The sequence below is a fragment of the Puma concolor genome, chromosome A3, assembly GCF_028749965.1.
Source record: "Puma concolor isolate L17-30 chromosome A3, mPumCon1.1.hap2, whole genome shotgun sequence".
In the NCBI taxonomy this organism is placed as follows: Eukaryota; Metazoa; Chordata; class Mammalia; order Carnivora; family Felidae; genus Puma; species Puma concolor.
The window spans coordinates 133,344,085-133,369,393 of NC_141669.1; the positions used below are offsets into that span (position 1 = coordinate 133,344,085).

The following is a 25,309-nucleotide window of genomic DNA, read 5'->3' on the forward strand; positions in this document are numbered from 1 at the left end:
GTTATCATTATAAAAGAAAAACTATCAGGGTGCCTGGGTGGCTCCATCGGTTGGGCATCCGACGTCAGTTCAGGTCACGATCTCTAGGTTTTTGAGTTCGAGCCCCGTGTTGGGCTCGGTGCTGACAGCTCCGAGCCTGGAGCCTGCTTCTGATTCTGTGTCTCCCTCTCTCTCTGCCCCTCCCCCGCTTGCACTCTGTCTCTGTCTCTCTCAAAAATAAACATTTTTAAAAAATTGTTTTATATAAGAAAAACTATCTCTTTGCTAGGCTTTAAGTTTAGTGCACAAATATATTTTTCTATTTTTAAATCTAGCAGGTATTAGTAATCACTTGCAGGATCTTTGACAAATATTTGGTTCCTTTTACAAGCTTAAATACCTCAAATAATTTAAACAGCTTTTATAAATTTAATATATTTGTTTTCTTTAAGTACCCCTCAAGAAACTGGATAGTTTCTTGAATAGTTACTAAGTCTTTTTAATTTATGAATGTTTAAACTTAGAAAAATTTGAAGTTTTAATTTTCTTCATGTGTTTCAAATGCATACATGTAAAGTGTGTACAAATTCATTATTTTCAGAATACTAATACTATGATTTTTTTTTTTTTACTTTCAAATTTTTTGTACTTAATTTTAAAATTTAAGAAATCTGGGGTGCCTGGGTGGCACAGCCAGTTGAGCGACCGACTCTTGATCTGGGCCCAGGTCATGATCTCAGTTCGTGAGTTTGAGCCCCGCATCAGGCTCTGTGCTCATGGTGCGGGGCCTGCTTGGGATTCTGTCTCTCCTGCTCTCTGCCCCTTCCCAACTTGTGTGCACATGCATGCTGTCTCTCTCTTCAAAAATAAGTAAACTTATTTTTATATAAGTTTAGTTTTATGTAAGTAAGTTTTATATAAGTAAAGTTTAAGAAATCTATTCACATGTAAGGGATAGTTGTCATTCTCATGAACTGGGCTGATCTGTGAGCAAAACTTCGTCCTGAGACTGTGGGACTGTCCACGGCTACCCTGCTGGGGCTCACCGAGCTCTGTTTTAGTTTCCTTTCGTGTTTTCATAACTCCAGGATGTGGCCGAGTAGCCTGTTGTCCTGAGTTCAAGTTATACACAGTTACTGACTCTGTGACTCACACCCGTTTGTCTCTTGATTTAATTTTGTTTTTGCTTTTTCCTCCCATTTCAAAGCCCATGAAATTGATCTTTGCTAACTCAGACTTAGGAATTTGATGGAATTTTAAAGACATCAAAATAGGATTTCTACCCCGGGATAAAGACTTGTCCGTTGGATGAGCTCATTTTTTAAATATATATTCTCAAATTCATACCACCAATGGAGATGTTGATAATGATACCCAGTTGAATTTTGTATACCTCGCCACGCCCTTTGTCTGATTTGCATTTAAACTCATGAGGTCATTGCACTGGCAGCAAATGTAAAGTACCTTCCCTAAAAATGAAATCAAAGACATTTCCTGCTATTCACAAGAATGTGTCAAATAATTTCAGAGAAGGAAAATGAGACTATACAAAACTACCATTGATCAAAACAGGTGCAATTTATTTAAAGGATAGTAATAGCACAGATTTTAAAAATAACTCTTTTTCATTTGTTTTTTTGCTTGCCTGTGCTATTATTTTTTAAAGTTTTTACTTCAATTCCAGTTAGTTATCATACAACACCGGGTGATGTATGGAATTGTTGAATCACTATATTGTACACCTGAAAAATAACTCTTGAATGAGAAGGCGCAGGAAAAAAAATGAATGATAGATCTATGCATTGAAAAATCTCAGATTATACGGATACTATGTAGTAGATACTAGAAGAGGTGACATAAAACACTATGTTAGATTTTCCATCATAGATGTTTATATACTTAAAAAACCTAATATAAAGGTCAAAAATGATTATTCAAAGACCAAGCATGTTGTAAAATCCTGATCATCTTTATCATTGTAACCTTTAAAAATTTTTTTTAAGTTTATTTATTTTGAAAGAGACACAGACAGCGCACGAGCAGGGGAGGGGCAGGGAGGGGGGGAGAGAGAAGGAATCCCAAGTGGACTCCACGCTGCCAGCACAAAGCCCGACGTGGGGCTCGAATTCATGAAGCTGTGAGATCATGACCTGAGCGGAAACCAAGAGTCGGACGCTTAATCGACTGAGCCACCCAGGTGCCCCTATCATTATAATCTTATACCAGATATCTTATTAACAAAGGCTGGAAAGAGAGTGGGGTCTGGGGGAAATAAAAATTGCTTAATTTTTTATCTTCTGCAAAAGTTAGACTGTTAAAAATAGATTGAAATATATTCATAAAATTGTAAAATTAACTACCAGGGGGGAATAAAAATAGGATAGTGTTGACTGCTGACTCCCCAAAGAGATCATTAAAATAGCCTACAGATCAAGCAAAGCCAAATTTATCATTTATTGCGGTAAGGGAGGCTGGAGCCTCAGTAGCATCTCTAGAGGGGAAAGCCAAAAGTGGATGTCTGCGAGGTTTCTGTGGCCTGATTTAAGGTGGGTCTTTCAACGCAGGGGCTTGACTGGTATTGGCGAAGGTTGTGATATAGTTGAGGAATGATGGATGCGGAAAGGTGAACATCTCGAAGGAGTCTTTCAAATAGAAGCAAGAATGTGATGAATCCACTCTGAGCAATCCACTCTTTAGTAGGAAGAAGAGACTATTGTTCCTTGTACTGAAGGGAAAAGGGGAATAGTCTATTGTTTGGGTAAATGGATTCTCAGCAAGTTTCTCAAACAAACAATAAAGTTATTTGCAACTTCATTTTTCTGGGCAAGAATTTCCTGGCATAATGAAATCATATTAATGTGGACGGTAACTTGTGTTGATGTGGATAGCATCAGTTGTCAACGACTTTTTTTTTACATCAGCATTATTAAAAATTAAAAAAGAAAATACAGCTTGTATATAAAAAGGGGGGAAGGATGAAATGTGAAAGGAGTGTAAAATCAGCAAAAATGAAGGGGGAGGAGGAAGATGAAACAGACCAAAAAATATTAAAAATGAAAGTGAATTAAACTATCCAATGAAAAGATGCATTCAATCATATACTAACTGAAGACTAACTTTAAAAGACTCCTTTAAAATGATTCCTATAGATTGAAAATAAAGGATGGGCAGACCACCACAAAAACATTAAGAGGGCGTACTGTATTAATCTATGAAATAGGATCTAAGGCATGATTTATTGATGTAAAGGAAGCTCATTTCATTTTGGTGTTACACAACTCAGTGAAAAAAAAAAACAGTCATGTATCTTTATGCACAAAAATAAAGGGGCATCAAAACATATAAATCAGGAACTGTTGAGGGGAGAATGTAGGAGGAAGCAGCATTAAGGAAGAGCGTGTGGTTTGTGGTTAGTGCGCTACGAGAGGCCAGGTACTGAGAGTGAGTCGGGCGGGACGTGGGAAGGGCTGTGGAGGTTTGGAGGGAAAGGTAGAAGGGTACAAAGGGGTCAAGAGAACGGCCCCCCGAGTCGATGTGAGAAGGCAAAACGTAAAGGAAAGGGATGTCATTTTGAGCAGCAGTGAGGGTTGTATCGTCCAAGGAGAGAACGCATGGACAAGAATTCAGGATTCCTGACAAATCCACTGGTAATCAGACCTAGATGGAAAGTACTGACAGATATCAAGGGCCGGGGAAATGCAGATTTCAATCACGAGCGCAAGCAGACTGGGGGACCGCACTTCTGGGAGGAGGCAGAATTAGGATCTTGAATGTGACTGGAATCTAGGGTTGTGGCACATGTGACTTGGCACGCCATCTTTCTTATTTTCTGTGGCCCACGACAAAGCAACCCTAAGGCGAAGTTTATGGGGACCACAAATATTGCTGAGAAGAATCAGACAGTGCCCCCGGCATTAGGAACCTCCAGCATGCGGAATAGGCAATCGCTCAAATGGATCGCAGTGTAAGGATAGCTGTTTTTGTCTTAGCTGGAATGTCATGCTATCGGGATCCTCGCCTGCGTTCATTGGACTGATACTCACCTTCCTGCACTCCATGCCTCCTGGAAGCCAGGGAGCCTGGCAATTGAGAGTAGACAGGTTCAGCAGAATCAAAACCACATTATTAACATCTTGTTACATATTTAGGGTTTTTTTCAATATACTTACAGAATTTAAAAGAATTTGGTCTATTCAAGTTGAAAGTTATAGCCTCACAGGAAAAAAGTAAAAGAGTCCATGAAGAATTGATTTAGGCTTATAACTAAATTTTACTATGCATTGAGATATTTCAGAAGATTTTAAGGCTCGCAGTATTTACCTGTTTAAAATTCATAAAAATTATTTGTATTGGGGAAGAGTCTACATGTTGTGGTATGCAGGTGAAGTACTTAAGAAGGAAATCAAATATATTAAATTCATAAATACAGTTTAAAATGTTTAAAAGTGTTTAAGCTTGAAAATGAGCCAAACATCATTCAAAGACTCTTTAGAAGTGAAGGTTGAATTCTGCAAGACTGATAAACACAATACTAATTTTTTACAGTCAAAGTTAAAAGGAAAAACCAGATTTTTTTTAACTTATTTTGGAACAAAGATTTGCAGAAAGGAAAAATGGTATAGACAGGTCCCTGGTACCCCTCACCCAGTTTCTCCTGTGTGTGTGTGTGTGTGTGTGTGTGTGTGTGTGTGTGTGTGTTTAGCAAATAGGTTTTTTAATTTGTGAACTTCATAAATTGAATATTAACAAAATTAAATAAAAAGCAAACATCTGAATAATTTTTTCCTATGAGTATACAGATGCAGGAGTGTCTGTGTGTATGTGTATACACGTGCTCAGTCCCTTTCAGTCCAGTGGAAAACTCCCACTAACAATAGCTCAGACTGGGACACACTGAGTTTGACCTGTGCTGGGGACATCCGGCTAGAGCGCCCCAGTAAATGCTAGAACATACGGATTGAGTGTGTGCTGTGCTCTGCCCGTGGTGTCGCCAGCCTGCCTGCCCCCACTCACTGGCTCTGAGACCTTGGGCAAGTCTCTTAACCTCTGTACCACAGCTCTCTCACTGGTGACTATGGGTCATGACAGCTGTCCCTGCCACGCTGCGTTGCTGGTGGATTCGGTGAGCTGATGATGCGCCGTGAGCTCCTGGATTGTGTTTGGAACCCAGTGTGTACTCAGCACGCGTGGGCTATTGTTCTTGTACGTACGGTTACAGAACTTGGGAGACAGGTCATAGTTCAGGCATGTATTTGGGGAGCATATGGCAACGGGATCGCGTCTAGAATGAGGAAGTAAGAGAGAAGTGCACCGAACCCCTAAGAACACCAGCATTTATGGCATAGCAAAAGGAGAGGGACCTTGGGGGGGAAAAACAAGCAGAAAACCAGAAGGGGCAGCCTTAGATGAGGGAAGAAAATTGATACAAAGCTATGATCACTAGGGTTGGGGACGGGCATATAGCTGAAGGTGCAGAAGCTGTCCCACATCGGGAAACTGGAGCTGTAACAGGTGCGACACTGTAGACTGATGTGCAAAGAGGGCTACTGCCAGTGGTTTCACGTAGAAATAGATGAACCGGATTCCAACCTGCCGCAGCACAGTGATTCGCCATGAATTAAGCACTTCACTGTGAAAGCAAAACTTTAAAGCTTGTGGAAGAACACGTTGGAAAATATTTTATGACATTAGGATCCTGAGAGGTTTCTATAAAAAGACGCTCCCATGACCAGCTTAAAGAAATGATCGGTGAAGTTTGATTCCATTCTGTTCATGAGAAGACATCATAAAGAAAAAGAAAAGACCACCCCAGGCCAAAAGGTTTTTGTAACACTTAAAAGAAGTTGTTACCTAGAATATGTTATCTAGATTACACTAACAAGAATACAACAACACTCAACCCCATGATAACCAGAGAAAGGAACATTAATATCTCATACTGATATCCAGAGAGAAGAGCATTCTAGCCAGAAGTGCAAAGGCCCTGAGGCAGAAACCTTGTTGGCTTGTCAAGAAGTAGTAAGAAGGCCAGTGTGCTGCATCCACTTTGTCTATAAGCCAGGCAAAGGCAGATCAGGGTCCAGATCATTAATTTTCATGTCCTGTGATTTAATTTTGACTTAAGAGGCCAACAAAATGATTCATGAGAAAATAATTTAAAAAATTGATCATAAAGGGGACAGTACTGACTAGAGCGATCAAACTAATTTTGAGAAAGAGGGACAAAGTATAAGATGAGCTAAGTCTCAGATGTTTTAGACAATTCAAGATTTAGTTTAATTAATTGAGGCCACATTAAGCATCTGCTCAGTGCCAGCCCCTCTGTTAGGAACTGAGGATTCAAAGAGAAGAAGGAAATCTCCAGCCAGAGAAGGAGCTTCATGCCTTAGCAACTAATAAAGAGAAATGATAAACAGTATAACATGTGATGTTCATAATAAACATAATGTTTACTTGTTGACTTACCATCCTCCAGACATGAGCCTTAAACACATTTTTCCTAATCTCTACAGTAATCCTACACGGTTGATATGGCCTGTTCCCAATTTGCAGATGAGAACATAAAATACAAAAGAAATTAAGCAATTTGTTGAGAGCAGGGTTTCTCATCCATGGTGGCAATCGTGGCTGGGTAATTCTTTGTGGGGAGGATATTTAGTTAGCTTCCCTGGCCTCCACCTACTGGATGCAGATTGTCCCCCTCACCCCACAGTTATGACAGTCCTAATGTCTCCAGACAACTATCTCCTGGGTGACAAAATTGCCCTGGTGGGGAAATACTAGTTCAGAGATGGTGTAAGTAGTGAGGTGGGAATTTGAACCAAATCTGTTGGACTCCAAAGTCCATAGTTGTTGGTTGTTTTTGCTTGTTTGGACTTCTTTCTTTAGCGTCGAACACCTCTACAAACAAGTGTACCTTGAGTGCTCCATTGATGTTTAACTGTCTTCATTGAAGGCAATGCCGTGAGATGTATTTGCCTACAAATGGCTCGCACCCGAGAAGGTACAGCAGTGGCAATGCAGATGTTATTTTAGGTTTCCGCCATTCGTTCAACATCTCAGGGCACATGTAGTATCAGATAGCCTGCAGGCCCTGTTTTTTGCTATTCATTCATTCATTCATTCATTCATTCAATCATTCATCAGTGCCAGCATTGTCCCAGGCACTGGGGCTCATAGTGGACAAGTCAGAAAGGTTCCTACTCACGCCCAGTTTCGTGGAAGGTGGGGAACAGACAGGAGGCATGCCAACCTATCATTAGACAAGAGATCTAAATTTGTCATTTAGTATTTTGCACAAAATAACAGAGTTTTATGAAGGCAAGTGATTTGGTTAGAAGAAGCATGCTAATTGGGATTCAGAGGTCATGAAGGGCTTCTCAGAGGAGGTGACACAAGCTGATACATAATAACAAGGAGTCAGTCATGCGAAAATCTGAGGCAGGAGTTTACAAAGAAAGGAACAAGCAAATGCTAAGACACTGAGGTGGCAGTGAGTTTGGTGTTTCTCGGGAACAGGAGGAAGTTCTTTGTGGATGGGAAGGAGGTGTGCAGGGGCAAGGAGTAGCTGATGTCAAGGGGGTGGATGAGGACCCAGGGGCAGGTGTGACCTTGTAGGACAAGGAGGAATGGGGCTTTCATTCTACGTGCAAACGGAACATGATCTTGCTAAGGTCACTTCATAAGGAAGGACAGATGCAACCCTTTGAGCTAAAATACTAAATGCAGAGTCCTTGCATGTTCCTGCCTCTATCACTCATGGTTATATGTTTGCAGTTATTTAAATAGACTGATGTAAGAGTTACAATTTGAAGCTTAACAGGGGAAATCAAAGAAATATTTAAAATATATTAGTTTCGTTTTCATTCTCCCTGCAGAGTTTCTGCAAAACAGACTCTTTATTGCACTTGCTCCTTAGAAGGTCTATTGAGTATTTGATTTCATAAAAAGAGCCCACAAGCAGCTATTGTTTTCAAGAATTTTGATATTGAGCGTCAGTGACTGTCAGCGATTTTAGATTTTTTTTTAAAAAAGATATTATTATGGTGATGATCTTATTTCATATTTTAGACGTAACAATTTGATGCCTATTGCTCGTAATGGGATAAAACGGAAATAATTTAGATGTCCATCAGTAGAGAGAGGAGAAAGAAGATGTGCTCCTGTCAAATGATGGAGTGTGATTCAGCAGTTTAATGAACGACATGCATCAGCTGTGCAGGTCTCCGCTAAGTTGTAGTGAAATAAGTACAGAAAAAAAAAAAAATACAACTTTCCCCCTGAGAGTTATTGAGATGTAATTGACATATTATGCTGCGTAAGTTTAAGGTGTACAAGTGTTGATCTGAAACATTTATATATTGCAAAATAATGGCTACCATAGCCCAGAGCGTGGTGGCTCGAGACAGCAGGGGCATGAGAGCACTTTGGGGATGAAGGATATGTCTGTTATCCTGACTGTGGGGATGACTTCCCTGGTGTACCCACATGTCAGGACTTACTTCACATTTTACGTATCCGCAGTTTGCTGTATGACAATTAAACCTCCGTAAAGCTTTAATAAACTCTGGTGGCCGGCCATCGACCTGAAAAGTTAAGCCAGAAGTAATTTTTCTTCCTTCCTAGTGCATAAAGTGGTAGTGCACTCTGAAATTAGCGGCATCTTAGATTTCGTAAACTACAGCAATAACCTTAGCCTTTGATCTGAGATTCCGGCGGTGGAGCTTTATGCTACTTTCAGCTAAAAAAACCGAAACTGACGAAAGAGGAAATACCAGTGGGGGATAATGTTAGGAGGACTGTGAATTTGCCTGAGGCCACGTGAAGATGTCAGGATGTTCGGATTCCTCGTGGTCCCCAGTAGCTTCCTTACGGGTCACTGCGTGCCCTCAGGTTTTCTAGAACTGATCCAGTCCTCGAGCAAGCCGCCCCCTGCCTTTGCCGTCGACTCCCACACTTAGCCTGGCTCGAGGCTGCCTTGCATAAAATCTACATTTCCCCACTTCCCCATCTCTTTGTGAAGCCCAGGGCATGTGACTAAGCTCTGGCCAGTGAGATAGAGGTAGAATTGCTGTGTGCAGCCAATTACAGTCACCAGCCAAAGAAAGGAGTCCCTAAACTGCCACACACACACACACACACACACACACACACACACACACACACACACAAATGTGACTGTTTTTTTTTCTTTGCCTTATAATCCACTGACACAGAAACTATGTCTTCAAAATGAAAACATTCCAGATGCAATTTCATCATATTTTATGAGTGAAGTGAAAATCTTGCCTCTTCGGATGCCACTGCTGTCGCCTTCTAATCCCCCCTGTTCTGATGCAGACTTCTGTGTCTTTGGACAAGTTGCTCAGGCTTTCTGTTTCAGGTCCCTCTGCTGTGAAAAGTGGATGATATGACAGGGCGTGGGGGTGCTGCGAGGATTAATTAGCATCGGCAAAGCACTTTCAACATAAGACGCTGCCCTCTTCACACATCCTATCCAGGGACTTCAACAGACTGTGGCAGTGAGGCTGGTGCCGTTTATCTCTGTTTTCCAGATCAGGTTATGAGGCCGGAGAAATTAATGGCTTGCCCAAAGTCACTCAGTGAACTAGGGGAACAGCCCTGAAGAGACCTCTGGAATATTGACCTTCTAATCTTCTTGTACAAACCACTGCATGATACATGCTACGTTTTGAAAAGGAGCTCTAGAAATGCCAAGGGCCTTCATCATGTACTTAACTTCTCTCGGTCTTTTTCTCATGTGTTGGCCTAGATCTTCCTGGGTTGGCTCTGCATTGACCTACAGAGAGGAACACTCTTCTCATCAAGAAAGAAACTCAAATATCTGGAAGAGCTTAATGATCACAAGACTTTTTTTTTTTTTTTTTTTTGTGGTCCAGTCAAGTTCACTAGAGGCTTACGTTTGCTTTTGTGGCCTTGGTTATAAAACTCAAGATATGAGGTCCACCCATGCAGAAAGAGTCATCCTACTTTTAAAAATTGCATTTCGATTTTTTTTAAGTTTATGTATTTCTTTTGACAGAGAGCGAGAGAGAACACGCGGGGGAGGGACAGAAAGAGAAGGGTAGAGAGAGAATTCCAAGCAGTCTCTGCACCATCAGCACAGAGCTGACGCGGGTCGTAAACTCACCGACCGTGAGATCGTGACCTGAGCCAAAATCAAGAGTCAGACACTTAACCAGCTGAGCCACCCAGGTGCCCCTAGGATTTATTTTTATTTATTTTAAAGCACACAGGAGAAAGTTAATCTAATACTCCCACAACAAATAATAACCACCGCTACTATTTTACTGTAGATATATTCAACCTTGTTTAAAAAAAAAAAAACAACTACGTTTTTAAAAAACCAGACCCTACCTCATAGATCATTTATAACATACTGAGAAACCCTCTTATCCTCTGTGGCTCATCTCCCAATAACTCTCTTCTCCAAATTCCAGTTCCCCTAACCACCTTCTGTTCTAAATGTGCCATATATGCTTCTTTCTGGGACACTGGCAGATGCTGTCCTTCTCCCCACCACCCTCTCTACCCTCCCTCAGCGGCGAGTGCCTTCTCCTTCCCTATTCCAGCTCCCTGACTTCTCCATCCCCCGTCTTCCAAAGGGGTCACGTCCTGTTTCTTTATCCTTCCCCAAACAGCACCATGTAACTTTCTTCTGTGCATAATTTCACTCAAAATAATTTGAGTATTTAAAAAAACTTTTTTTCACGTTTATTTTTGAGAGAGACAGAGTGTGACGGGAGAGAGGCAGAGAGAGAGGGAGACCCAGAATCCGAATCAGGCTCCAGGCTCCGAGCTGTCCGCACAGAGCCCGACGTGGGGCTCGAACTCATGAACCTTGAGATCATGACCTGAGCCAAAGTCGGATGCACAACCACCTGAGCTACCCAGGCGCCCCGAGTATTTTCTTAAAGGCTTGTATTCCTGGTGCATTGTCACTTCTACAAGCTCAGTCTGGTTTTTTCTGTCTGCTTCATTGGCTCCTCAGTGCCTCGCCAGCCTGGCTCAGATAATATTTGTTGGATGAACGAATAAGAGGAGGATGTCTTTTATATCCATTTTAATGGTTTTGATATGGGTTTGTAACCCATTGCTAAATGTGACTCTTCCTTTTGACTCAATTTCAGCAGAAGCCTCAAAAGCCCAGTGGGGGAAACTTATAGAAAACATTCTAAAGCAAGGTGCTGGACTATCTGTGCAGAAGTTGCAAAAAGAGAGTTCAAAACCATTTTGTCTGCAAGAGTTGATCACGTACCGCCAGCCTAAATAAGACGCTGTGGTTCAAGAGTTTGAAGAGGCTGGTTCTTTGGCAGAGAGGTGCTTTTCTCCTGCCCATGAGACAAGGAAGGGAGGGCTTTCCCCTTATTTTATAGCAAGGGAGCGATTTTCAAGAGAATCACTTAGAAGGCTAGAAGTGAGTCGTCTCAAGTACCGGGGACACAAGGACTGGTGTTAGAACCATTCCTTAATATTCAAAAGGTGAAGGCCTGGAGTCAACTAGTTGCCTTGACTCACGACAGAGCTAAAAGCAGTGGGTGCCCCGGGAGTGGGCTCATCATTCACTGGCAGGGCCAACACCGAGTGAGTTTTTCCTCTGGCCAGGGAGGGCTTGTCTTAGAATAGATCCACCAACAGAACCACCTGGAAGGGCAAAAACCCTGGAGCATGAGACCCGGGGGTGGAGTAAAGAGCAGCCAGACTGAGAAGAAAGAGCTCTTAGCATCTCTAAGGAACTCACAAAAGCTCTGTGAGAGAAAGAGCAAATATTATATACCTGTTGCCCAGAGGTCATCTACTCCGAGGCAAAACTTGGAGCAAGGAAAACTTGCCCGTGGGGAGCCTGAGTCGGGGAGGCTCAGTCGGTGAAGCCTTTGACTCTTGATTTTGACTCAGGTCATGGTCTCTGGGTTCATGAGTTCCAGCCCCCAGTGGGGTACAGACAGTGCGGACCCTGCTTGGGATTGGGATTCTTTCTCTCCCTCTCTCTCTCTCTGCCCACACACCCCACCCCCACCTCCCTCTCTCTCCCTCTGTCAAATTAAAAAAATAAACTTAAGAAAAGTACTTAAAAAAACCTCTCCTGTGTTCTAGCCTTTCCTTCTCCCCTTGAGCTCCAGTCTCCTGGAAGCCAGAAGCCCATAGTCATTATGGAGGAGAGGAGGCAGGTCAGAAAATCAGTGAAGAAGCCATTCCCAACCCCCAAGCTCCTACTTCCCAACTGGGGTAAGGGACAAAACCTAATTTGAATGATATTCAGTGTGATATGGCTATTAGGCTGAAATGGACTCTTTATTACCTAGTAGTAGCCCAAAAAGCCAGAGACCTTCTGGAGATTTCATTCGGGTTGAGAAAAATAACTTTTCAATAAGCAAAGTTTAGTGGGGAATGATTGTACTCAATTGATTACAGTTCTTTCAGAAATTTGGTGATACGTATATACCCGCTTCCATGTAAAATATATATTTAGATGCATACATTTTATATTAACACATGTCTCTATAAAGTTAAGATAAATATACATATTGTCATAAATACCACTGCTGTGAGTATTCCTGTAACTAAATCTTTGTGCCTTTGCATGCATTTCCAGAACTGGATAAGCAATTACAAAAGTTTAAAAATTTTGGATAGATATCACGCTCCAAAACAGTTGTATCAATTGATATAAATTCACATTCTCGGGGCGACTGGGTGGCTCAGTCGGTTAAGCCTCTGACTTAGCTCAGGTCATGATCTCACGGCTTGTGGGTCCCAGCCCTGGATTGGGCTCTGTGCTGACAGCTCCGAGCCTGGAGCCTGCTTCGGATTCTGTGTCTCCCTCTCTCTCTCTCTGCCCCTCCCCTGCTTATGCTCTGTGTCTGTCTCTCTCTCTCTCTCTCAAAAATAAATAAACGTTAAAAAATTTAAAAACATTTACATTCTCAGCGGAAGCTTCATTTCTCTTTCCTTAAAGATTTTTGGGTGCCAGGTCTTTAGAAGTAGATTTTTTCGATGGTCTCACCATTTCCGGTTCAGTCCCTCCTAATCTATTTTTTGTTCATCAGACAGAATAATATTTTAAAACTATAACTTTCCTGTATTCGGCTTTCTCCAGTGCCCTTGGCTCTAGCTGGGACGCGCTTCCCTGATGATTCCCATAGCTTCTGCCCATCGTTCCTGTCTTAGCTTGGATGTCACCTCCTCTGAGAAGTCTTCCTTGACTCTTTCTTACCGAAAGTAAGGCTGCTCATTACTCCCCGCGTAGCACAACACTCATGTTCTTTTTGCTATCAACTATAGCTATTTATAAGCTGTTTATCTGCTTATTTTTTTCCCTCTCTCCTCCTGGGGTATAAGTTCCATGGGGATAGGGATTTTGTTTGTCTTTGTGGTGTGTGTGTGTGTGTGTGTGTGTGTATGTGTGTGTGTGTGGCAATCTCTGCTCATAGCAGGTGCTCAGTCATTATTTGTTGGATGCAGGAAGGAAGCAAAGAGTAACAGAAGCAGCTCTGTTCCCAGGTTTCCTTCCACCTGATTTCTGTGTCATCTTCCAAGTCGTCTTCCTTTAGGTGGGGAAGGACTGGTGGAGGGGGACCTGGCAGGACAGCGAACAACCTCTCTCCTTAGTGATAGCCAACTCATTTTTATTAGCACTGGCTTACCTGTGCTGCCCGTTTCTGTGACTCTCCCACTGAGAGCAGCAGGCAATGGGGCCAAAGCTCAAGCTATTTTTGGTACAGATATTGGACAAGTGCCATTTCAGCCTCTGCCTTGGTCCTTTGTGGTAGCTGGTGTAAGTACAACCTTTTTGGGTGAGGCGTGGGAACCTACCTACTTACCCTGGAAAAGTGCAGAAGCCTCTGAATTTCTGCACATAGTTTTCTGTCCCAAAGAGCTTTGTAATAATAATAATAATAATAATAATAATAATAATAGCAATAATAATAATAGTCATTGGTTGAATGGAATACAGAGGGAATGGATTGAGTTGTTCGTGTTTCAAGCTACATTGGGCTTCCACTCTGAGTATATTGGAGTAGGGAAATTTGGGATTAATTTCTGGCTCTGCAGTGCGATAGTTACAGTCTTCTATTTCAATTCGTGACACAGTTTTGTTTCGTATCAACAAGACGCCCAAATAGGAGAGAAGTACTACCATGTGGAATTCATTTTGCTCTCGCATTCACTTCATTTTAATGCAATGAAGTCTTACTCTCCCACCTTAGACCACACCGGGAGAAGGGGATAAAGTATACTCGAGATGAATATGATGATCACCGTTGGCAGAAGGGAGTGTGGATGCTGAGGAAACAGAAATAGATGCTACAAATAAGAAGCGTGAAGTGTTGGAAATTGAGTTAAAAATAGGGATTGCAATAATGATTTTTTTTTATATCAGCCTTATCCCCAATGAAACCGAATTGTGTGGGACTGTATGTCCATTTGGCAGTGTATAGTGGTGTGAGTTGTGCACTGTGCAACTCTGTAAGCACTACTTACATTGTGTATCTCTGAATGCCTCCTTTCCTCTTCTGCCGTGGTTGTGTATTACACATTTTGGACAAGTGCAAGTGGCTGTTCATCCTGTGAATAGTACAGTCTGTGTATTTTCCATGTTTCACAGTTTGACTTAACCAAAACCAAATGAATAAAACTGTATTCTGGGTTCATTCCTGCAATTAAAAAAAAATCACTTGTCTCTTCACAGCTAGTTTGATATTTTCCTTTTTTTTTAATTTTTGGGGGAGGGCAGAGAGAGAGGGAAAGAGAATTTTAAGATGAGAGCAGAGAATTATAAGCTGAGCACATAATCTCACAATTGTGAAATTATGACCTGAGCCGAAATCAAGAGTCAGACACTTAACCGACTGAGCCCCCCAGGCGTCCCTAGTTTGATATTTTCTAGTTTGATTCTAGTTTCCTCACATCTAGCTTAATTATTTATGGATGTCAATTATACTCAACATTAATTATCATGGGATGGATTTCTCAGTTTCAGGTTTTGTCAGTAATTATTTCTTTTATCTTGAGCCATTCACTTCTAGGTCCTTATGCCTCAATTCCTTCATTCTTTGTTTCTATGATACTGTTGATTTGGTCTACAAATGATGCGTTGGACAAATGCCTTCCACGAATACATTTATTTCATGGCAACCATGGACACTATTTTTTTTTTTTTAAGTTCTAAGCCTTCAAAAAGAACTCTCCAAATGATTTTTATCATTTCATCCTTCTTTGGCAGAGATGCAAACTTAAAACATCATTTGTATCAAAGAGCAACATGATGACAGAGTTAATGATTTACCATATAGCACAAAGAGTTCCCCTCCCGGAATACTTACTCTTCGCCTGTCCCAACTTGGTCTCAGTCCTCCTATGACACATTCTTGGGTGATTCTCTTCTTTACCTGACACTCACCAAACCAAAATGACTAAAAGCTCGTGTTCCTGGTGAGAAAGGAAAGATTCATATAATCTTAGAGTTGAAAGGTCTTCAAATCTTATCAAGTCAAATAGTCCACTCAATAAATGAACCCTCGGGGCGCCTGGGTGGCGCAGTCGGTTAAGCGTCCGACTTCAGCCAGGTCACGATCTCGCGGTCCGGGAGTTCGAGCCCCGCGTCAGGCTCTGGGCTGATGGCTCAGAGCCTGGAGCCTGTTTCCGATTCTGTGTCTCCCTCTCTCTCTGCCCCTCCCCCGTTCATGCTCTGTCTCTCTCTGTCCCAAAAATAAATAAAAACGTTGAAAAAAAAAAAAAATAAATGAACCCTCTTCCCCACAGCTCCGATCAGAGATCCTCCAGCCTTGGTTTGGTCACCTCCAGGGAGCAACTGTCCATTTCTGATGCTGTCTTTTTACCTTTGTGGAGAGGGCAAATGATTAGAAAGATCTTCCTTGGAAAGGAGGGAAGCTCCCTCCCTCATGACATCTGCACTCCAGAAGGGCTATAGGACAGTGTTGACCTAAAGCGGGTGTCACACACCCCTCCCTTCAGTCCTTGTCCTGTGGGACCTGGGGCAAGTCTTCATCTGCCAGGGCTTTAGTTTCCATAAAATGTGCAGGATAATACGTATCTCGTTATTCCTTTAACAGGATTAGGACAATGCCTAGCGAGCTGGTGCCCAATAAATGTCAGTGGGTATGAACTCATCTCAAGCATGCTTCAGGAGGGTGGTGCAGTCAGGGGCAGTGAGTGTAGAGTCTGCTCCCCTTTTAATCTTATTCTAGAGGCAGTATCCCTTAAGGGTTATGAGGGTGAGCTCTATTGCTAGACTACTGGGGCGTAAATATGGGCCTGGCATTTACATAAGGAGGGGACCTACCTCATGAGGAACAGGGGAGTCGAAGCGAGGCAATCCGTGCTTGGGGTTTAGAGCCACGCCTGGCACTAAGAATTTATCATGCACCTGCTCTGGGCTAGGCTTTGGGGGTACACGTATGAATGAGGCCAGGTGTCAGCCCCTGGGTAACTTACATTCAGGCGGGAAAGCCAGGCTCACCCAAGGAAAATGTGGCAAATGATATCACCGAGGGCTGGGTCCAGGGAGCCAAGGAAACCCGAGGAAGCTCAAACGTAGCTTAAGCCAGGGCAATATCCCTCCCCTCCTTTGCCAAGGTCAAGGCAAACCATGGCAACACCGCCTCCCCAGACACCCGCACCAGGAGGTAGAAATCAGTCCTGCTCGGGAAGGGGATGGGGCTGAAGGCAGGGGCGGGGTCGGCGGCGGCCGTGAAAAAGTGAAATTTCTTCTCCTCCGAAAATCGGCCACCGGAGCGGGAAGAGGGGGCGCGTTGTCTCGGCGGGCCGTCAGCGAGGTGCGGGGGCCGGCTGGGGCGCGCCCGGGGTCCCGGAGGAGGGGAGGGATCGGAAAGGGGGGCGGGGCGGGCCAGGTGGGCGGGAGAGGAGGGGAGAGGGTGCGAGCGCGTCCGAGTGTGTCCGCCTGCGGGTGGCCGCGGCCCGGCGCCCGGACCCGCGCGGCTCCGCCTCTTGGGGGGGGGGGGGAACCACCCGTCCGCCGTCCTCCTCCTCGTCCCCCTCCTCCTCCCGCCGCTCCTCCCCTCCTCGTCCCCCTCCTCCTCCCGCCGCTCCTCCCCTCCTCGTCCCCCTCCTCCTCCCGCCGCTCCTCCCCCGGGGGGGGCCCACCCCTCCGCCGTCCTCCTCCTCGTCCCCCTCCTCCTCCCGCCCCTCCTCCTCTCTCCCCTCCTCCCCCCACCCCCTCCCCCGGGGCCCGCGAAGAGGCAGGGCTGGAGCCCTGAGCAGCCGCCGCTCCTCCTCCTCCAGGCTGGCGGATGAGTCAGCTGACGCCGGCGCTCCAGCCTCGCCTCGCGGCGCTGCGCTCCCCGCGCTCCCCCGAAGTGGCTGCGAGCCGGCCGCCCACTTTCGGGGCTTGGGGGACCGAGTGATGAGCGCCTGCTGAGGCCACGCCGAGCCGCGGCCGCCGCAGCTTCGCCGGGTCAACTTTCCCCCCGCCCCCCCCCCCCCCACGCCGCCTCCCGACCCGGCCCTTGACCCGCCCCAGAGCCACCTCGGGTGCGCGCGCTTGGGTGAGGGGGGTCGCCGGCTGCCCGGGATGGCTTCCAATTTTAATGACATAGTGAAGCAAGGGTACGTGAGGATCCGGAGCAGACGCCTGGGGGTAAGTATCGACCCTTTTTTTTTTTTCCCCCTTCTTCCCTTTTCGCTGCTCGCGCGTTCAATTGTCTTCCTCGGTCGCCAGCATCCCTGGAGGCTGGAAGGAGGTCCCCGGCCGCGCCGGCGAACTGCCCCCGTGGCTGTCTCAGCCCAGATGCGCCTCGCCGGCGGCTGCCCCTGGCAGGCCGGGTCTAGGCGTGTCACGGAGCTATCTTTATCTCTCGGGCGTCTCGGCTTTCCGACGGTGGCCGCGTGTGCGGCTTCAGTGGCCACTGGAGCCCGTCTCCTGGAAATAAATATTTCTCGGTAGCCAAGGGAGTTAGAGCGGAGAGGCCGGCCGGGGGTGCTGAGCCCGCCCGAAGCCCCCGGTGCCCCCCCCCCCCCCTTGCCACTCGCCGCCAACTTAACTTTTCCGGGGGATGGGCGGCTGGCTCAGAAAAGAGGGCAGGCGCTCTCGGTGCCAACAGGGTCCGAGCCCCTCCGACCCCCGCCCGGCAGAGATTGCGGCCGAACGGAAGGTCTCCTCGGGCTCCGAATCCCGGACGACGACCCGCCTCTGACCCAGGTGTTGGCACAGGCGGCGTGGCCTGGCCGGCCTGGGGTGGATTTCCTCTGGTCCTCAGCCCGGGTGGTGGATTTCTGTTGCTGGAAAACACAGCGGGAGCCCAACGGGAAGATTCTTTAGGGTGGAACCCGATACCTGCCCAGAGGAAGTGCTCCCTAAACACGTAGCACAGGAATGAATGAACCCGAGGGCACCTGTAGGGGACAGATGCTGGCATAGGGATGGCTCCCCCCCTTAAAACTCTCTCTCTTTTGCCCCCTTTCCCTTGCTCGCCGTGGATAGGGCTTCAGAGACGACTCCTTCTGCTTCTCTTTGAGACTGAGTGTTGATGAAGGAAATTCTCCAGAGACGGGGGAGCACAATGGAATGATTTTTTTACCCCCTGATTTCAGGCTGCCTCCTTTCGCTTTGCCTTGTGTCCAGTACTGTCGCTGTTTTTGTTTGTTGTGTGTGTTTGGGTGGCCGGGTTCGGGTGGGGGAGGGGCAGAAAGTTTACTTTAGTCATGTCTGAAATGATAATATCAGCAATGATGTGCAATGACCACACTGGGAGTTACAGTGAGAAACTGAATGTCTTCCTCTACAAATCTGTGTCATTGGCACCTTTCTCTTACTTGGTCTTTGTAGTTTTTTATGTGCCAGATAATTTTACTGAAAACTGAAAAGGAATTTCGCAGTGGTAATCAGCTAGGGAGGATGGTAGGAAACATCTGTAATTATTAAAAACTCTTGCCTGCTTGGTTTTGACCCTCTGCTTTCTTGCTTTCTTTTTTTTTCCCCCTGCCGGTTACCATGTTTTAGCAATTATGTCCCGTGTTATTGTGAGTATATACATCTATAATTACGAAGAAATGTAACGGAGCTAACCGGTCTCTGTCAGCCCTATGCAAGTTTCCTTGATCTTTTCTGCTATGCAAATATCATCAGCAGCAGGAGCAACTATTGTTAGGGTGCTTAACCTAGTGACTCCCCCGGTAAAAGGCAAGAAATAGTAGGAGCTTTATATTTCTGATAACCTTATGGGCCAGCCGAGTTGTTGCCATTCTTAAGGGAGCATTAAGAAATGCAGTTCTAATTTTAGATTTACTCCATCATGTCAGTTGAGGAAATTGATAAGAGACATCCATTCTGTGTTAGGGAGCATTCCAAATGGTAGAAGACATGCATTATTAATGCGCAAAATGTGAATTATTCATAAGGATCAGAGTTTATGCCAAATTGTGACACGTGGTGATTTATTTGAAAGACTAGTTACCATAACTTTCTAGTTTATGGTAATTGAGATTATTTTCTATATTATTACAGCTGACATAATATGGTCCTATATGTGTGCCAATGTTTACAGACAGATATTTGAAGCAGAAGGAAAGGAAATAAAGTTGAGTTTGTATTCATTTTATATTTTGCAGTACATTGGGTGCCAGTGAGAAGTCTACTTTTCTAGGATTTATTCATTCTGTCTGTGTTAATACTCGAGTAGATTTTAGAATATCTATGCAATGATGGTTATTGCTCATGGAAAGGTCAAAGATACAATCAACAAAACCCGGTCTTCTTTATTAACACCGGTTTTATCACCAGTTAATTTTTTTAAGTGATTTGATGATGTAATTTATTTATATGAACTAAAGAGGCTGATTCCACAGTTGCCAGAAAACACCGCGAACTCAACTTTTCATGGAGCCTGCAAGCAATGGGGGAGAGCGCTTCCGGGAAATGCATAGAGACCCTCTGTCTAGAGTGAGAAGTGTTCGCGGTATTAGTCCAGGCTGCATATAGCCTAGAATGGCCCGTAGCATGTGTAAGTCTCAGCCAGCACTTGGGCATTAGGTCTGGTACAGAGTAGGCACTTATACGTGCATGTTGGACTAGAGGGTGATGCGTGACTTTGCAATTCAAAAGCTTCTTGAGGAACTAATATGACATAGTAGTTTCATTAATGGAATCCAGACAAATGTGTGTGGATTAGAACCATGTTTGGGAGGGTTTATAATTAAACAAGAAAACACCATTTCATGGTGAGCAGCTGTTCTGCTAAGGAATGCTCCCTCAGATTGGGAAAAGGAGGAAAGAGAGCCAATTTTGCTTCTATTACTAGTTAGCTCCATGGCCTTGACCTCTTTTACCCTCAGTTTTCTAATCTATGCAATGAACACGATTTCGTAATGTTGGGAACATTGACTAAAATGATATGTATGAAAATCTAATGAGAGTATAGCATTGATTCTGATTAAAATATTTGTTTGGTACAAGCAAAGGTCAGTTAGGGTTGGAGGAAGGATGGGGGGTTGTAGATATCTTTCTGTCTAAAAGTGTCCCATAAATGGCATAAATGGTTTTTCAGTTCTAGATGGTTTCATTGGGTGAAGTTTTTACAAATTCCATAGATTTAAGTGATTTTACAGTGGGACAGGAGACATTTTAAGACCATCTCCATTCAAATGGACCAAAGATAAGCGCTCACTTTTAGTTGAGATCTTCTGTAGTTGAAGTGATTAAGCAATCGTTGTACATATAGACTTACTTTTTTCTGTAAACATCAAAGAGGTTAATGAAATTCAACTCATTTAACTCGAAAGTCTCAGTATCTTCATATCTCATACCTTCATCTACATTGTTCATGGAGATCTCAAGCTGTGCTCGGGATACTGTGTTTGTTGAGGAATGTCTGTGCCACAATTTGGGGGGCTTTGGCGGTGTGGGGATTGGGGGGAGGAAACAGTTGTCTACACTTATCTGGCTAATCCACAAAAGGCACTAAAAATTTTATTCTTAGCAGGGTGGCGAATCGGGCGATTTGCACATCATTAACCTGACTAAGTGTGTGGCTTAGACGGTATCCTATGACTCTCTTCACTTGGTTTCTTCTTTTGCAGCCGAGAGAATTTCTAGTCAGTAATTGCCATGTAAGCCTCAGAGTTTAAATTCAGACCTGTTCACGTCATCTACATGCAGTCTCTCGATCACTCGCCTTTAAATACATTCTGGATGTTCTTGTACACCAGGAGCTTCTTCTCCTGTCTAGCCTGCATCCCTACCTAGACGTCTAAGAGTCTTCAAACTTAATACATCCAAAACCCTTGATTGTTTCATCCAGACTTCTCCCGGAGTCTGCAACTCAGCCACTAGAGGTCCCAAAATTTTAGTTGCCCTGGTAAAAATGAATCCAGTAGGCAAGCAAATGGCAAACAAGCAAACTTAGGGCACATTTCTGTCTCCTTTTATCTCCTTCTGACAACCAGTCCATCAGGAGATCCTGTGGGCTCTGTCTTTGAAATATATCTACATTCTGTGTCACATATTATCCACCCCTTCCACCCTGGTCCAAGTCCCCATCATCGCCTCCCTGTAATATTATAATAATCTCCTAATTTGTCTCCCTGCCTGCGCAGACCACCAGTCCCTTTCCCTGCAATTCATGGGAAGAGACTTACCTTGGGCTTGAAGTTCCTATGCTGACTGAGAACCCTTTCTCCTGCTGTTCCCTCTGCTTGGAATGCTGTTCCCCCAAGTATGGCTTCCCCCTTCCTGGATGGCTTCCTTATCTCCTTCAGTCTTTCTTCAAATGCCACTAGCTCACTGAGGCCTTCCAGATCCTTAATTTTATTTGTTGCCTCCTCCTTCCCACCCAAATCCTTCCATTGCTTCTCTCTAGGCTTATCATCCCCTCACGTACTGGTGTGTTGATTTTATGTGTTGATTGCCTGTATCCTCCCAATAGCACAGGAGGCTCCATGAGGGCTGTGACTTCTCTATCTGTTAATTCGAGCTGAATCCCAGTGCTGGAATGGTGTGTAGCACTTTATCAGCAGTCTTCTTGATGAAGATTTATTGAGCAAATGAATGAATGAATCCATTAGTGCAAACTGGCTTAAGAGCATACACTCTGACATGAGACTGTTAAAATCCTATTCAGCGACTGATTATGTGACTTTTTGGTGAATTTCTTAACATGTGCGAGCCTCAGTCTTCTGCAAAAATAAGGATACTCATAATACCCACCTAAAAGATGATCCTTACAGAGGTCTTAACACAATGGTTTGACACAGTGGAAACCTAATTAACGTTTCTTTTTACTTACTTACTTACTTTATTTATTTATTTATTTATTTATTTATTTATAATTTTTTTTTGGGGGGGAGGGGCAGAGAGAGAGGGAGACACAGAATCTGAAGCGGGCTCCAGGCTCCAAGCTGTCAGCATAGAGCCTGATGCGGGGCTCGAACTCACGAGCTGTGAGATCATGACCTGGGCCGAAGTCGGACGTTCAACCGACTGAGCCACCTGGGCGACCCCCTAATTAATGTTTCTTCCTCGTCTTTCTCACTACCAGTGCTGTTAGGGACGATGATGGTTAGGTGGTTATTATGTTTCCTGTTTCTACTGCAATAAGCTTTCATTCTCCAAGAACTTGCTGTTTAGTTTGGAAAACAAACTTAATACCCGTGCAACAATTAATGTAGAAGCACAAATATTGGTTGGCAGTGAGGCTAGGTATAGAAAGAGTATTTGCCTTTGTAAGATTTTTCACAAGCCTTAGATAAATGACAGAGGTAACCAGGGACAGAGAAACCCCTCTCCATGGAACTTCAGTTTGAATGAGCTCATCAGACGAGGGGGAATTTCTGTTAATTTGGGGATCTTTCTCTTGGACGGCCGAGAACGGATTTGAAAAATCGGTTAGTTAATGGCCAGATTTTAGGCAGAATATTTTCTTACTCTTTTATTTCCCTATTTGACCAGATCCACTATGCCCAAGCAGCTATAATATTTAGGGTTTGGGGATCCCTAGGTGATTCATAGAGAATCCACTGTTTTTATGGTACCTGGACAGAGTTATGGCCATAATATCAACATTCAACCATTCAGTGAGATACATGGAGCACTGTTTTTCTTCCTCAGGAGAAAGAGGTTCGACTCTGCAGTAGTGAAATTCGTGGTCCTATACACTGGATACACACGCCTAAGTCAGGACCACTCAGTGTCCCCATGTGAATCCATTTCTGCGGCTTCTGTGTCAGAAGTGCTTTTCAGCTGGTATTTTAGTCATCTTTATTTGATGGGCCGGGTGGATGTTATGACTAATTATGCATAAACCAACCTTTCATCCTCCTCCTTAAAACTGAATTAAGCAAAGAACGGCCAATTTAGTGACTTTGTATGTAGGCATAAACCAGATTCCTGATGTGATGATTCCCCCATACATCTGCCAATGTATTTTTTTTATCATATACATTCATTGACTAGAAATATTTATTTTTCAAGTAGCTTTGTAATTTTTATGGAAAATCCTTATCTTGGATATTTTAAGAATTTAGTTTTCATTTGGGGCTGTATTTGATTTCATTTTTTTTTTAAATCATTCATCACATATTTATTGAGTGCATGCTAGTGTTAAGATCAGGGTAAACCATCAAGAGGTCCAGTCTCCATCCTGAAGGCCTGACAGTCTATTTTTGGACTTGTATTGGTTTTTTTTTTCAAATTTTTTTTAACATTTTAATTTATTTTTGAGAGAGACAGACAGAGCACAAGTGGGGGAGGGGCAGAGAGTGAGAGGGAGACACAGAATCCGAAGCAGGCTCCAAGCTGTCAGCACAGAGCCTGAGGCAGGGCTCAAACCTACACCATGAGATCATGACCTGAGCTAAAGTTAGACGCTTAACCGACTGAGCCACCCAGGCGCCCCTGGACTTGTATTGTTAACACGAGGTTAATATATTCACTGTACTTGAGGGTGAATTAGTCTGAGCAACAGGTCAAATATTGAAGTGCAGCGATCTGTGCAGAAATCTCCCCGTTCTGTTTTTGTGAAACGAGGGAGGTCAAATTTGATTTTCCTCTTATTTCAAGGAATTTGATTCGAGTTGGGTGGAAATAAAGCCTTTGGATATTCTGAGCCAGGAAGAGATTATGATGCTTCCCTCCTGCAACCCGTGTTCCTCTGAAATTCAAAATGAAATTGTGAGTTTAGAAATGCCACAGATATGTGTGAATGTGGAAGTTAAAATAGCTTCTTTCTAGAATGTAGATGGCTAAATTTTGAGTAAGTATCGGGAAGCTGATCTTTGCTGAGTGGTTGGGAGACTGTCTTTATTTTACTAGTGTTATAAGCCTCTCTTCATGCCCTGGTTGCCAGAGAACATAAATGTTAGCTTGTGTGTACTGTGTTCATGAGTGGAGTCCTTTAAGTAAGCTCTGGGATAGAGTGCAGGTGACCTTCCTGGGGTGGTGCTTCATAACTTTGATCAGATTCTTTGGAGGTCTGGACCACCCTGCCCACCAGGCCTCTCACCTCCCACAATTTCCACAAGATTAAGAACCACTGTCTCATTTTTTAATTTTTTTTTAATGTTTTTATTTATTTTTGAGACAGAGAGAGACAGAGCATGAGCAGGGGAGGGGCAGAGAGAGAGGGAGACACAAAATCCGAAGCAGGCGCCAGGCTCCGAGCTGTTGGCACAGAGCCTGACGTGGGGCTCAAACCCACGAACCGCAAAATCGTGACCTGAGCCGAAGTCGGACGGTCAACCGACCGAGCCCCCTAGGCGCCCCAACTGTCTCATTTTTTAAAGGAACGTTTTTTAAATTTTATTATTTATTTACTTTTACTTTTATTTTTATTTCTATTTTTATTTTAGATAGAGTGTGTGCGTATGGGAGAGGGGCAGAGGGAAGGAGAAAGAGAGAATCTTAAGCAGGCTCCACGCTCAATGTAAAGCCAGACTTGAAGCTCGATCCCACAACCCTAGAATCATGATCTGAGATGAAATCAAGAGTTGGATGCTCAACCAGCTGAGCCACCCAGGCTGTTGATCTTTTTATTTTATTTTATTTTATTTTATTTTATTTTATTTTATTTTATTTATCTTTGAAAGAGAGAGAGGGAGACAGAGTACAAGCAGGGAAGGGGCAGAGAGAGGGAGACACAGAATCCGAAGCAGGTTCCAGGCTCTGAGCTGTCAGCACAAAGTCCCATACGGGGCTTGAGCTCGTGACCCACAAGATGGTAACCTGAGTCGAAGTCGGACACTTGATGAACTGAGCCACCCAGGTGCCCCAAACTTTAGATAATAGTAGGTTCACATGCAGTTGTAGGAAATAATGCACTGGAATCTCTCCTACCCAGTT

The 25,309-nt window shown here is 44.0% G+C and overlaps 1 protein-coding gene and 1 long non-coding RNA gene across 3 annotated transcripts in view; one reads left to right on the forward strand and one right to left on the reverse strand.

Annotated features, from left to right (window-relative positions):
* Nucleotides 1-5,212: 5,212 nt before the first annotated feature.
* On the reverse strand, nt 5,213-17,044 carry LOC147582825 (uncharacterized). Its single transcript, XR_015249549.1, has 4 exons — nt 16,304-17,044; nt 15,324-15,429; nt 14,482-14,654; nt 5,213-5,608 (listed from the first exon to the last, which is right to left on the reverse strand). It is a non-coding gene; the product is annotated as an uncharacterized LOC147582825 (long non-coding RNA).
* Nucleotides 17,045-17,197: 153 nt separating this feature from the next.
* The window catches only part of DOK5 (docking protein 5), a 154,682-nt gene continuing 146,570 nt past the window's right edge, over nt 17,198-25,309 (forward strand). Inside the window, exons 1-2 of one of the 2 annotated variants that reach the window (XM_086702530.1) lie at nt 17,198-17,617; nt 24,032-24,142. In XM_086702530.1, the coding sequence (XP_086558656.1) occupies nt 17,552-17,617; nt 24,032-24,142 (177 nt within the window). In that variant the 5' untranslated portion in view covers nt 17,198-17,551. The remainder of the gene's footprint in view (nt 17,618-24,031; nt 24,143-25,309) is intronic. The other variant, XM_086702531.1, reaches the window with a different exon arrangement.